Consider the following 14,875-nt stretch of genomic DNA (forward strand, 5'->3'; position numbering starts at 1 on the left):
ACTGGATAAATCACCAGGCAAGCCCAGCTATTGTGCCCCTATTGGTTCCAGACAAGCTTGGTCAAAGCTACAGGTGAATGTGGGTATGGGTATGGATGTGAGTGTTTCTGAAAGCCTAAAAATGAGGGTGAAGGGGTGGTCAGAGGCTAGATTGTGGAAGGCCTTGAATGTCGGGGTAAGGAAGGTAGACTTGCTCCTGGCAACATCAGGAGGCAGCTGAAGGGGTTTTACACTCAAAGCTCTGGGGTACACAGTGCAGCCTTCCAGGCAGATGAGTCTGCAGCATGGCAAAGGACAGCCCTAAGGGAAGAGAAACTAGAGACAAGGAGACCAGATACAAAGTGGTACCAATCTGTATAAGGTGGTGATGGTTAAAATGTAAATGATGTATATAAAAGACATGAAGCACTGAGAGACTTTTGGTTAAAGATGGCAGATTGAAATCACACATTTAGTTCTGCCGCCTCCTCAAAACTCTGATAAAATGTTAGTAAAGGAACTTTAAAAAGGCACAAATACACAAGAAAGGGGGATACAGGAGAGAAGACATTAGCAACAAATTTTGGAAAGCAAACAGCAGATGGACAAGTAGTAACTGAGTTAGTACAACTGGGAAACCTGTATCCCAAGTCATCTGTAGGAAAAGCCGAGAGGCCACTCAGGTTATACCACAGAACTCCAGAAAAGGTTCAGGGATACGTAGCGCCAGGTACCCCTGTGAGTGGGAGGGAAGGAGTGGCCAAAACCAGGACTGGCTGAAAGTCAGCCCAAGACACTCACAGACCTGCAGATTCCCTCCCCTGCACCGCAGAGCCAAAGACCTTCCCTTCCCGACCCCAGCAGAAGACTGGAGGGTCTAGCCTCTTAGAGAAGGTCCCTGCAGCTCACAAGAAAACTCTAGAAAGGAAAATCTATGATTGACATCCACGAAGAGATTAGAAGAGGCACTGCAGCCATGAAGCAAGATGACACTTTAAGGACTGGTGAGAAATAAAAGAACTCTTTGGAATTAGAAATATGACAAGGGGAATGAGAACCTCAGTAAAAGGGTTAGAACATAAAGCTAATGGTATGTCTTAGAAAGCAGCTTGAGGAGGAAGAGGGGGAGGAGAAGAAATGAAAACACCCTAAGTGCCCATCGAAACATGGGTGGATAAAGAAGTTGTGGTGTATATATACGCTGGAATATTATTCAGCCTAAAAATGGAGGAAATCCTACCATTTGCGACAACATGGGTGGACTTTGAAGACATTATGTTAACTGAAATAAGAGAAAGACAAATACCATATGATCTCACTTACACAGGGAATCTAAAGCAAAAACAAAAGCAACCCAAACTCGGGGCGCCTGGGTGGCTCAGTCGGTTTAGCATCTGACTCTTGGTTTCCGCTCGGGTCGTGATCTCAGGATCATGAGATCGAGCCCTGTGCTGGGCTCTGCGCTCAGTGGCAAGTCTGCTCAGGATTGTCTTCCTCTCCCTCTGCCCATACCCTGCTCGCTCTCTTTCTCTCTCAAATAAATAAATAAATCTTAAAAAAAAAAAAAAAGGGCAAACCAAACTCATAGAAAAAGAAATCAGACTTGTGGCTAACTGGGGCCAGGGCGGGGGGAAGAAGGTGGTCAAAAGGTCCGTACAAAGGACGTAATGTACAACATGATGGCTTCCGCTAACGCTGCTGCGTGGTAGATAGAGAGGGAAGTTAAGAGTGTAAATCCTAAGAGATCTCATCATAAGGAGAGTTTTTTTTTTCCTTTTTCTTCTTTATTTGCCTTTTATTGTAGCTATAGGAGATGACAGATGTGAACTGAACCTATTGTGGTCATCAGTGCACAGTATATGTAAATGGAACCATCATGCTATATGCCTTAAACTTATACAGTGATGGATGTCAATTAGTTCCCAATAAAACCGGAGGAAAAAAGAAAAAATTAAATAGGTCAAAAAGAAAGAAAGAAAAATTAGATGAACAATCCAGGCACATGAGAAATAGGAGTCACTTGAATAGACAGAGTTCTTCATGTCTTTTAGGGGTATTAGGTAATTAGCTCAAGGTCAGACAGCGGATAAGAGGCAGAACTGGGATTCTAATTCAGGTGTGTGTGATTCTTCATGAGCAAGCTGTTTCCATGCCACCATGCCATCCTAAGGCATCTATGGTGGGAACCCACCCTGCCAATCAGGTCTATCTTCTCTTCCCCCAGACATTTTGTCAAAGACCAGAGAGAGGGAATGTGGCATCAGCCACATCACGACGCACCAGCTAAGACTCTGGTTAATTCTTTAGTTGGAAGTTCTCTCAAGGTCCATTCCAATTCTAGGATATAATGCTGCCTTCCTATCTGCCACCTTTCTCCAATTTCTTATTCAAGATCATTTTTTTTGGATGTTCCTCATCTCTCATTATAAACCAACTTCAGCCATTTCTTCCTTCATGTTACTATTTCTGCTCCACCCTCCCCACTGTATGATCTCTTCTCCCTACTAAAACCTATGTCAGTAGGTACCTCTATTGTGCTTTTTGAAGGCTCACACATGCTCCTGCCAGAGACGTGGTTTGAAGCTCTTTCAAACAACAATAAATGCAACAACAGTAAACCTCCACCTTAGGTCTCATTAGTTTCTGGCATCTTAATAAGGGAATCTGGTTTCCTATGATTTAACCATACTTCTTCAAATGTTTCTTAATACCTTTCTGCTCTAATGAATTTGTTCAGCCACAATATTCCTCTGCCAAATTTCCTAGCTTTTGAGAGATTCATTTCAGCTGTTATCATTCCATGGCCAGAAAAATTATTTCTCACTTGACAAATCATAACCTCCCTTCTTATACATAAACTCAATTAACCCGTCTCAACAATTTCCCTTTTGAAAGTACACTCTAGAATGTTAATATGTGTTTAACAATTCTGTAACTGCCCTTCAGTTTCAAGTTTTTATATTCTAAATAGTTCTTCCTTTGTTGATCTCTAATTATTTCTAGACCTTTTCATGGAATCTTAAACAGCAAAACTAAAAGGAAACTTAAGAGGTCATCTGGGTTCATCTCCTACCTGAAACATTTATTCACAAATTCATCAAACATTTATTGAGTACCTATGTGTTAGGCCCTGGTGTTCAAAGATAAGTAAGAACCCTTGCTCTGAAAAGCTCAGTCTAGTGGGGGACAGAGATAGACAAATAAATTACAAAACAACATGGGAAATACTATAGCAGATGATAAACACAGAGCAGTAGGAATACAGAACAAAAGAGTAATCAAAAGCACGTTATAGCTCACAAAATAATTTCACAATCCATTAGTTCATTTATTTCTCTAAACGACTCTGTGACACAGGCATTACCCGGCAAGGAAACGGACAATCAGGAAGGTTACAGGATTTCCCCCAAAGTCACTTACCTAATACCGAGAGCCTAATAGTAAGTGCTGGAATTCAGACTTGCTTCTCTCTAATTATAAAGTTTGGGTACATGCCCATCAAACTAGGCTACCTCTGCCTTTTCCTACCTACCACTTTTGGGGTTACATGAAGGAAAAGTATATGGTTTAATAATCTTACTTTCTTCAATTTCTTTTAGGGAACATCTATGTTCATTAACCTAAATGCTTCTTCTTTTAAATCTAAAGCCATTTTTACACTGCCCATTTATGGCACCACATGAGCTACTCGCACATTGATATACCATGAGGCACTGAACTTCTCTTTCCAACCTACTACGTTCTAAGAAATGAGAATGCCAGTACCTTATAATTCTCTCTCCCATCTACCTAAAGGAGCCCCTAAACCACTCGAGGGAAGTATGTCCTTCATATCATGCCTGGTTTATTGCTTTAAAATTGCATTCAATTCTACTAACAGAACTAGGAAAACGAATCTGTTTTGCATTTTTAAATTATTCACTTGATTCAATCATACAGTAGATATTTACTGAGCGCTTACTCCATAGAAGGCACTTATACTCCATATAGGGCACTTGGTTACAAGCTGTGAGAGATACAGAAATGAATAAGACATAGTACTCACCCTCATGAGTTTTAAAATGCACAATAAGGCATATCACAAATAACTCCAATCTAAGGAACACTGTGATAAGTGTTATAATAATGATAATAGACACTATAAAATTCCAGAACATGGAAGTGGTAGCATTTGAGCTGGGACATAAGAAAGAATAGAAATTTGGCATTGGAGGATTGGAAAGAAGTGATTACAAAAAGATGGAACAACATGAGCAAAGGCATGACAGCAGAAGTCAAGAGTAGCTGATAACCACAGCTACCATTTATTGAGCACTCAGTATATGCTAGGCACTCTTTCAAATCCATTACACACATTATCCCATTTAATCCTCACAGCAACCATGAGGTAGATAATACCATGATTTGCATTCTACAGATGAAGAAAGCCAAGATTAGAGAGGTAAAACCACTTGCCCAACATCCCATGATTAGTAAATATTAGTTGAAGATCTTTTTTGCCTAATTTAAAAGACAACTGCATAATGCGATCATTATAAATCTGTGTTGACAAGCATGCAAAGTATTAAGATGTAATCTGTATGGCAACAGCAGCTCAAAGAAGGAAGGAGGGAAAGGAGCTACATAGGAGCAAAGTTTTTGTATAATACTGAAATTAAGTTGGAATTAATCCAAATCAGATTAGTATACATTGATTAATTTAATTGTAATCTGTAAGGTAACCACTAAGAACTCAAAAAAAATAATAGAAGAAATGACAAGGGAATAAAAATGGTGCCGTAGAAAATATCTATTTAATGCAATAGAAGGCAAAAATCTCAAAGAGATGCCCGAACCCCTATGTTCATTCAGCATTATTCACAACTTGCTCAAGGCCTGGTAACTAGAAGGAGGCAGAACTGGGAAATGAACTGCTATGTGTGTGCAGAGTGTAGGGTATGTGTGCATGGGAGTGCACGTGCGTGCACGTGTGTGTGTGTGTGTGTGTGTGTGTGTGTGTGCGTGCGCGCGCGCGCCTCTAAAGCCTGTGTTAGGGGCGCCTGGGTGGCTCAGTCATTAGGCGTCTGCCTTCAGCTCAGGCCATGATCCCGGGGTCTTGGGATCGAGCCCCGCATCGGGCTCCCTGCTCCGTGGGAAGCCTGCTTCTCCCTCTCCCACTCGCCCTGCTTGTGTTCCCTCTCTCGTTGTATCTCCTTCTGTCAAATAAATAAATAAAATCTTTAAAAAAAATAAATAAAAAAATAAAGCCTGTGCTGGTAGCTTCTATCACTACCTCTCCACTTTAATATACGGTTATGAGTTGCTGTTATTGTTGTTTATAATGAAATTATTTAAAAATAGGTGGGGCACCTCGGTGGGTCAGTCAGTTAAGCATCTCTCTTTTTTTTTTTTTAAAGATTTTATTTATTTATTTGAGAGAGAGAAAATGAGAGAGAGCACACGAGGGGGGGAGGGTCAGAGGGCGAAGCAGACTCCCTGCTGAGCAGGGAGCGCGATGCCGGACTCGATCCAGGGACTCCAGGATCATGACCTGAGCCGAAGGCAGTCGCTTAACCAACTGAGCCACCCAGGCGCCCAGTTAAGCATCTCTTGATATCAACTCAGGTCTTGATCTCAGGGTGTGGAACTTACTTAAAAATAATAAAAGTAATAAAATAAAAATAGGTAACACATGCATATGGTATATGATGCAAAAGGTTTAAAAAAAGAGTGAAAAGTAAGTCTGATATAAATAGTCTCCTTCACACTTCTGTCCCCCAGCCACCCAAAACCCACCCTGGACACAACCACCATTATTTAAATTTGCTTTTCAAATTTAAATTTTTTTTCTTTACTTTTACAAAACCGTGGCTTGACACTGCATCATTTCATAGTCCATGTAAACCTGAGCCATGTTATTATGGATTTCTACTCAAATTTTTAAATTTTTCTGTGTAAAACATTCTTCAAAATTGATCCCATAGAAAACATGATGAAAACCGCTCATAGTGCACCGCAAATGCTAATGCTTTTCAGACATTAATTGTTTAATTTGTCTAATCAAGCCTAGTGATATGGTATATTCTAATTCTTTTACATCTTCTATTTCAATGATGTAACTTATTATTGCAGTAAGATGGAACATCTGTGTGATGAAAAATGGCATTATTCATCTTGAGCCACGAAGGCAAAGATTCAGGGGCAATTTTTATTTCTTTCTTCTATAGTGCCTCACATAATGCCTTAAATATGGTAAAAACAAAAACAAAACAAAACCAAAAAGACCACAATAAGTATGTTGAATGAGTAACTAAATAATGCAGAGAATAGTGAATGGCTTATAGACTGGCTCTTGCATGTAATATCCCTTGTATTACAATCTAGTATAATGACTTTTGCACAATGGCACTTCATTGCCAAATTTATTCAGTTTTGGATTCATGTGAGTCTTGAACTTGAAGCAACAAATATCTGAAGTATTGTCAAGGACGTCGCTTTCTTACAGAAATGTAATAAAGCATTCACCTCAGAAAAGACCACCCATTCAAGTTCCCTTGAAAAGAGTTATAGGAAAAGCAGATGGCTCTATTCAAGGTGGGGAAGGGGAGGGGTGTGCACTGTCCTTATTTTAAATAAGTCAAAAATTCTGAGGTTCCTGTATTTGATGTGCAAACTTGTAATGTTCAATCCTTTCAATGATCTAATCTTTTTCCCTGGAGTTTTGAGGGAAACCAGCCACATGGAGATGAATGATTATGGGTCTACAGAACCTATCACTGCATTGCATGATTTATTGCATGACACACAGTCACAGAGCATTATTAAAGCATTTGCTCTCACTTTGTCACTAATCAGAATATAACACAACTGAATTTACTATGTATAACTTTCACTATAGGACCTCTTCCACTATTGCAACATACTCCTAGCATCACGGATGTGGGAACTTTGTAACAAATAGGAATTAAAGTACCACATGACAATTAAGATATAATCCACTACTTTTCCTTTAAAAAAAACTGTCCTTTATAACATATCAAGGAAAGAATATTAGAAATGAAACGTGTTATGAACTGCATTGTGTCCCCCCCCATTCATATGTTGAAGCCCTAATCCATTATGTAATGGTATTTGGAGGTGAGGCCTTTGGAAGGTGATTAAGCTTAGATGAGGTCACGAGAGTAGGGCCTTCATGATGAGATCGGTACCTTTCTGAGAAGGGACACAAGAGTTCACCATCTCTGCCTGCCAAGTGAGGAAACAGTAAGAAGGCAGTCATCTGCAAGCCAGGAAGACAGCTCTCACCAGGACCCAACCCTGTTGGTGCCCTGATCTCCGACATCCCTGCCTCCAGAACTGTGAGAAATCAAATTTCTATTGTTTAAGCATCCCCCACCCCAGTCTATGGTATTTTGTTATGGTAGCCCAGGCTAACTAAGGAGACGAAACCCAAAGTCCCAGGCACCCAGGTGGCTGGCTCAGTTTGTTAAACATCTGCCTTCATTCAGCTCAGGTCATGATCCCAGGGTCCTGAGACTGAGTCCCGTGTGGGGCTCTCTGCTCATCAGGGAGCCTGCTTCTCCCCCTACCCCTCCTCCCACTCGTTCTCTCTCTAATAAATAAAATCTTTAAAAAAAAAAAGAATTCCAACAAAATCTCAAAAAAAAAAAAAAAAGAAAAGAAAAGAAAGAAAGAAACCCAAAGTGAGTCAGCACTTCATCAGTGAGGTTCTGTGGGAAGAGCCCAGGACAGGATGCAGGGGGGACATTCAGTTATGTATAGCCTGGGCTCTGTCACCGACTTCCCGTGTGACCTCGAACACTTGCTCCCTGGCTTGGCTGCCAACCCCACATCTCTATAATGAGGGGGCGGGGGGAGCTACTGGCCCGCCACAGCGGAGCCCCGCCCACTCCCACGTGGACCATGACTCTACCTGAGAGCTGGAGTCACGAATGACACCTCAGGACCTAGGGGAGACAGGAAGAAAGGATCCCGGAAGCCAGTGACAAGGGGAACAACACAAGGTAGAGCGGAAATTGCCATTCTAACATGATCTATAATGCAAGCTATATAACTGAGATGCGTATTTATGAAATCTGCTTCCAAACCAAAGATCAAAATCGAATACAGCGGCACCACGGCTGTCTCTTTGTACTAGAGGTTACGATGTACAAAAAGATGAAAGGAATGCAGATACCACAGAGAGAGAATGCTCACGCTACAGAAAACACAGTGGTAGCTCATCTCCTTTCTACTCCTCATTATCGGGTACAGTGATTTTGTTTTCTAAGAGGAAGTCCAAGAAAGAGTATAATTGTGTAGAGAAAAGAGAACGAGCAATACTAACCCAGGACATAATAGTGCTGTCAGCAAAAAATTTGTCTTCCAGTTAACACCTTTAAGTGCTGAAGAAGGAAAAGACAGAAATAGTTACTGTAGCAACTTATTTAGTCCACTTTTCAACTACTTTATACCCAGGGCCCAATTACATTTTGATAGGCCAGCTAAAATGCCCCATGCAATTTTTAAATGTTTTCTTTTACAGCCTCTTAATGTCTACATTTAACACACCAACTAACTGGAATGATAACAGTTGCAATGCTTACTCTTATACATTCTAGCCGACACATATCCAGCAGGGGTTCCCAGGAGGACCCATAACACAACGGCACAGGTCATCAAGGCCCCCCGATTGGCGGGGGAAAGAAAACCAAAGCACGCCAGAACTAAAGGTACAAAAAAGAAATATCAAAGCAGTGACAATAACAGCCCCAGAAGCATGCAAGACTTCATAATAAATTAAAGACCTGCTTATTAAAACACATTACGTGTAACAGCACACAAGGAAATTCTGTGGTGTGAGTACTTAAGTGACACTGTGAATGACTGTTATTCACTTAGCTAATGACAATTTTTTTCTTAACGAAAAGGTGTGATTTTCAATACTGGGCACATGAAGTCAGTTTCCAAGTGGGGTCTAGTCTTTAATCTCACTGCTTAAATCAAAATTAAGCAAACTAAATCCCCCTTCCCTACTCCAGGATCACGCCCTAAACAGCAACTCATTTTTCCCCACAAAAATGTCCTTCTGCTTCCCTTTATTCAAGGTGAGGAATAAAAAAATCAAAGCAAGACTTGGTCTCAGGAAAATATAACCTTGAGAGCTGCATTTTGAAATTATCACTGACATGTGAAACACCTAATAAGCCTTCCTCTTTTTTTTTTTTTTACAGCAGCTTTGTTTATGAAAATCAACACTCTGGCTATCAAAAATTGACAAGCTCCATTTTCACTTTATAAATGAAGGCAGCCAGGGTTTATCAGCCATTGAAAGACTACTAAAGATGCCATTGTGTTTACACATTTAAAGACCAGCGCCTAGGCTTGCCATAGCATTTCAAAATGCTAGTCATTAATTATGAATTCCCTTAGTCCACGTTAAATATGCTTCTACCCACACGCTGATTTTCAAGAAAGCACCTATTTTGCAAAGCGAGGAATATATGTATTGGACATTACAATAAATTATTCAGAACTGAAGAAGCCATGAAAGGTCCTTGACATAGGAACGTGTTCAGACTCCTCTCCTTAATTTGAGAAGATGGAAATGTAAGTACTAGAAAACATACATTTTCTTAAACTTCAGGGTATTTTCAAAGTCCTTTTGTGCACATGGATCAAAATTTAACATAGGTCAGCAGTTGACTAAGAATGTTTAAGATGACACCTATTGATCTGAGCCTACTCACATAAGGTAATAAACATCATAATCAAAACTTGTGTTCCTTGACCCAGGAAAGCTGAGAGCAGCATTCTATTCCTTGGAGGTCTGAATACATCCCCATGAATCAGCTTCCAACCGAAGTCCTCCTGGACCTCTTCCTGCACATGAGAAAGTCTTTGGTAAACACACACTATGACAGAAAGTTACTGAAACTCTGAAAGGTAGACGAAAATGAATTTTACTCGAAAGACAGATTAACTGGAAACCAATAGCTCATTTTGGATACAGCAGGTCTCTGGAAGGTATGTGATCCTGCCGTAAAATAAGTCGCTCCCTTACTCCAAGGTTTGCATTGGGGGGAATGTGTTCATCATATAGGGCACACACCTGGCTTAATTTCATGAAGAAAGCAAAATCATTTGACATACAGAAGGAATTCAACCAATTTTATAGACATTTAAAATTCACCAATACACAAATGACTATAAGAGTCAAAATGAATAAATGAGATAAAACTAAATTTAACCTAAATGATAGCATTTTGCAATGTTTGGTACATTTATCTCATGCTCCAAATTAATGAAAACCTTAAATAATATCCTGAAAGTTCAGAAACGTATAAAAAGGAATAGAACCAGAGTTGATAACAAATACTTCTCTAACAAACTTACTTGTACTTTCTAAAAATCTACACAACTCCCTAACTTCTGATTTGGTATAATGGGCAAAACGACTAGACACTGAAAGTCTGCTGTATTCAAGGTATTATATACTCTAAGTACAAATATAACATTGACAACTGGGCAGCATAGGCGTTCAAATATGTGCTGAACCAAATATGTGCATTTTTACTTACAGAAAAATTCGCCTGATTGTATCTGATAATATCTCTATGGAGAGCTCTTAATAGAATCATAGCCACCATCCCAGACAAGAAGAGAGCGATAACAAAGGAATTCATAATACTAGAAAATTTAAGGAAGAAAAAAAGAGAGAGAAGTTAAATCTCAAGCTCCTTATTTGAACAGTGAAAAGAAAATGTGTGTATGTATAAAAGAAAGACATGCAAATTATCATTGTGTTGATCAGTTTTCCAAGGTTAAACTTAGATCAAATGCTGAATACATCAATATATTAAATGAACTTAAAGCTCTACCACAAGAAGTGCATTACAAATAAAGCAATAGAGGGCGCCTGGGTGGCTCAGTTGGTTAAGCGACTGCCTTCGGCTCAGGTCATGATCCTGGAGGCCCAGGATCGAGTCCCACACATCGGGCTCCCCGCTCAGCGGGGAGTCTGCTTCTCCCTCTGACCCTCTTCCCTCTCGTGCTATCTCTCATTCTCTCTCTCTCAAATAAATAAATAAAATCTTTAAAAAAAAATAAAGCAATAGAAGCAACATTATTAAGGTGATTTTAGAATTTTTTTAAGAGTACATTCCCAAAAAGAAGCAAGGAGAAGTAAATAAGATGAATAACAGAAACTCAGTTCCAGAGCATGGCACTGAGAACGAAAGTTCAGGAATCAAGGTTGAACTAATGGCTGACTGACTTCTTAGCTGATAAACCAAGGTTGTAGTCTTTTTATCATTCTGTGAGCTTCAGGGTAATGACCCCATGGACAACTTACCTACGAGCTCTTACTTAAACTAAAACTTAAAAATTATCCCCAAATCAAAACCAGTACTTCTGCCATCCTACCACCCAGCCAAACCCAGACACGTCAAGAAAGTTTCACCAGAATCTATGAAAAGACCAGCACTGTTTTAAAAAAGTGGAGGTTGATTGACGTCTATGGCTGCCAGAAGGGAGGTGGTGGGGGGATGGGCAAAATAGGTGAAGGGGAGTGGGAGGTGCAGGCTTCCAGTTTATGGAATAAGTCACAGGGATGGAAGGCACAGCATTGCGGATGTCGTGAATGGTATTGTAACGGTGCTGTATGGGGACAGAGGGCGGCCACACTTGTGGGGAGCACAGCAGAACGTACAGACTTGCTGAATCACCATGTTGTACACCTGAAACTAATGTAACATTGTGTGTCGACTAGACTTTTTTGATATAAATAAATAAGCCAGCCAGCCAGCCAGCCCTGGGAATGAAAGGTACAGCACAAGGAATATAGTCCATAATACTGTAATAACTGTATATGGTGACAGATGGTAACTACACCTATCATGGTGAGCGTTTCGCAAAGTACAGGATTGTCAAATCACTATGTTGTACACCTGAAACTAATAATATTATATGTCAACTATACTTCAATTAAAAATTTTTAAAAAGATGATTGATGTCTAAAATGTCTGTTAAATGTTGTAAGTAAATTAGCTCATGACAGAAACTAAAGTACATTCCTCATTACACTATAAATATCACTGCTACTAGAGATTAGCCCCCACAAGGTATCCAGAGGCCCCTTGCTTTCACAATCCCTTTGGAAAAACCATTTACATAAATTTTATCTGAAGAGACTCCTGGAGGTGTAACAAAATGGGACCTGGCCAGTTGCTCAAACAAGAGACTCTGTGGAAAAGCTACGGTATGATCATAATAATGAAGAAGAGAAGGAGTGAGAGCAGGAAGAGCAGAAGGAACAAGTCTAGAAAAACAGGACTGGGGGATGCTGTTCTCACTTGTTTTTAAAAGATTTATTTAGAGAGAGAGAGAGAGTGCATGCAGGGGGTAGGGGCAGAGGGAGAAGGAGAGGGAGCATCTCCAGCAGACTCCCACTGAGTATGGAGCCCAAGGCAGGGCTCGATCTCACGAACCTGAGATCATGACCTGAGCCGAAACCAAGAGTCAGGCACTTACCAACTGCACCACCCGGGTGCGCCGCTATTCTCACTTTAAAGGCAATGGCAATATAAGGAAAATCATCACCTCAAAAGACCATACTCAGAATCACACCTTTCCTCACTTTCATTTTTACTTTTGTAGTCTTCTTCCACTCCAAATTGAGCTAACACCTGACCCCTCCCTCAGCACTTTGCCACAGTCATGCCCAATCATCACATTCTCAGCTGGTCCATCCCTCCGTCTCAGGTTGAAACTTCTAACTCTGTGGTTTGGCCCTGTTGAAGATTCCTGAGGAATCAAGCAGTTTCCCCTGAATCCACTAGAACATAGTAAGCTTCATGGGAGCAGAAACCTGTGTGGCTCCCTCACACTGTCTCAGAGCCAGGCAGAGCGCACGGCCACCTAACAGAGACTAGGAAGAACACCAGTGGAATGAGCGGCCCTTCACTCAAGCCCCGACCCCCACACAGTCCTCTCCATTATCTGACCTGCTGAGGGAATGTCCCCTTGAGAGGGGAAACTAGCCACAGAAGAAAAAATGTCACCCAAGACCATCTCTGGTAACAAAATAATTTTTAAAAATATATATGTATAGGGGCACCTGGGTGCCTCGGTCGGTTAAGCCTCCAACTCTTGATGTGGGCTCAGGTCATGATCTTGGGGTCCCGGGATTGAGCCCTGCCCTGGGCTTCATGCTCAGTGGGGGGTCTGCTTCACATTCTCTCTCTCCCTTTCGCTTTGCCCCTCCCCGTGCTCGTACTCTCTCTAAAATAAATAAAATCTTTAAAAAATATATATATGTAATACAAATATATATTTACATTTCCCCCCTTTAAGCTATGTATTCTTTGTTTCATAAAGTACTTACGTAGGGGAGCCTGGCTGGCTCAGTTGGAAGAGCATGTGACTCTTGATCTCGGGGTCATGAGTTCAAGCCCCACATTGGGGGTAGAGATTACTAAAAAAAAAATAAATGAATTTAAAAATAAAAAATAAAACTAAAGTACTTACCTAAACCACTGAATGTTGGTATAAGGCATGGACTCCAAAATATAATCCCATCTAGATGCCCACTTGATGCTTTTGTTTTCCTAAAAAACAAAAATATACAATTATATGACCAAACTTTCACTGACCTTTTGCTGGTTATAATCCTAAAACAAACAAAGTTATTCGGCATGTACTTTCTCCATCTCGTCACCACTAACTTCATGGAATAATGAGATGTACCCTGGCATTTTTATCTTATTTTTATTAACTGATATTCTTCTTCATATCAGAAAGGGACTAGAAAGGAAGTAATTTTAGCCTGCTGCTGTTCACCAGAAGTAGCAACCTTTTTTAAAAACAGACCATCTAGGGGCACCTGGGTGGCTCAGTCAATTAAGCTTCTGACTTCGGCTCAGGTCATGATCTCAGGGTCCTGGGACTGAGCCCCGAGTTGGGCTCCACACTCAGCAGGGAGTCTGCTTGTCCCTCTGCCCCTCTTCCTACTTGTGCATTCTCTCTCTCTCTCTCAAATAAATAAAAATTAAACAATAAAACAGACTATCTGTTTGCTTAAAGTAATCTCTACACCCAACGTGGGGCTCAAATTCACAATCCCGAGATGAAGAGTCCCATGCTCTTCCGACTGAGCCAACCAGGCACCCCTACATTTTTATACGTTAAGTATTTTGAGAGGTAGTAGCAACAAGTTTACAAAAGATGTTGTCTTCAAATATTGTAATTTTCAATACTGAATAAACCACAAGAAAATACAATTACCAATCAAGCTGTTCCTGTTGATGTGTGATCAAACTCAAACTGTCAGCAGCTTTCTTACAAAATATCCCCAGTAGATGAAGATCTTAAGTGGTAACCCCCAATAAACACTTACACCATTAATTCAGAGTAATCACCCCCCAAATCAATAACATGCTCTTAGCAAAAGGAAAATGCTGGTACAAATTGACCAAGTAATGTTTGAAATGACTTATTATTTATATATTTTTTAAATGTTTTATTTATTTATTCATGAGAGTCAGAGAGAGAGAGGCAGAGGCAGAGGGAGAAGCAGGCTCCCCGCCTAGCAGGGAGCCCGATGCGGGACTCAATCCCAGGACCCTGGGATCATGACCCGAGCCGAAGGCAGATGCTTAAACATCTGAGCCACCCAGGCGCCCCTGAAATGACTTATTATTTAAAACTGAGTGTTTGTAAGACAAAAATCAGAGGGAGACAAACCATAAGAGACTCAACTCTAGGAAACAAACTGAGGGTTGCTGCAGGGGAGGAGGGTTCAGGGGCGGGCTAACTGGGTGATGGACATTAAGGAGGGCACGTGATGTAATGAGCACTGGGTGTTACATAAGACTGATGAATCACTGACCTCTACCTCTGAAACCAATAATATATGTTA

General features: G+C 40.6%; 1 protein-coding gene across 1 annotated transcript in view; it reads right to left on the minus strand.

Annotated features, from left to right (window-relative positions):
- The window catches only part of LOC113930982 (transmembrane 9 superfamily member 2-like), a 77,550-nt gene that overhangs the window by 20,812 nt on the left and 41,863 nt on the right, over window positions 1-14,875 (minus strand). The window contains exons 7-11 of the mRNA XM_035725657.1: window positions 13,486-13,565; window positions 10,539-10,647; window positions 9,708-9,840; window positions 8,565-8,684; window positions 8,306-8,363 (exon numbers count right to left, since the gene is read on the minus strand). Coding sequence (XP_035581550.1) covers window positions 8,306-8,363; window positions 8,565-8,684; window positions 9,708-9,840; window positions 10,539-10,647; window positions 13,486-13,565 — 500 coding nt within the window. The remainder of the gene's footprint in view (window positions 1-8,305; window positions 8,364-8,564; window positions 8,685-9,707; window positions 9,841-10,538; window positions 10,648-13,485; window positions 13,566-14,875) is intronic.

This window comes from Zalophus californianus, chromosome X (genome assembly GCF_009762305.2).
Source record: "Zalophus californianus isolate mZalCal1 chromosome X, mZalCal1.pri.v2, whole genome shotgun sequence".
Classification (NCBI taxonomy): Eukaryota; Metazoa; Chordata; class Mammalia; order Carnivora; family Otariidae; genus Zalophus; species Zalophus californianus.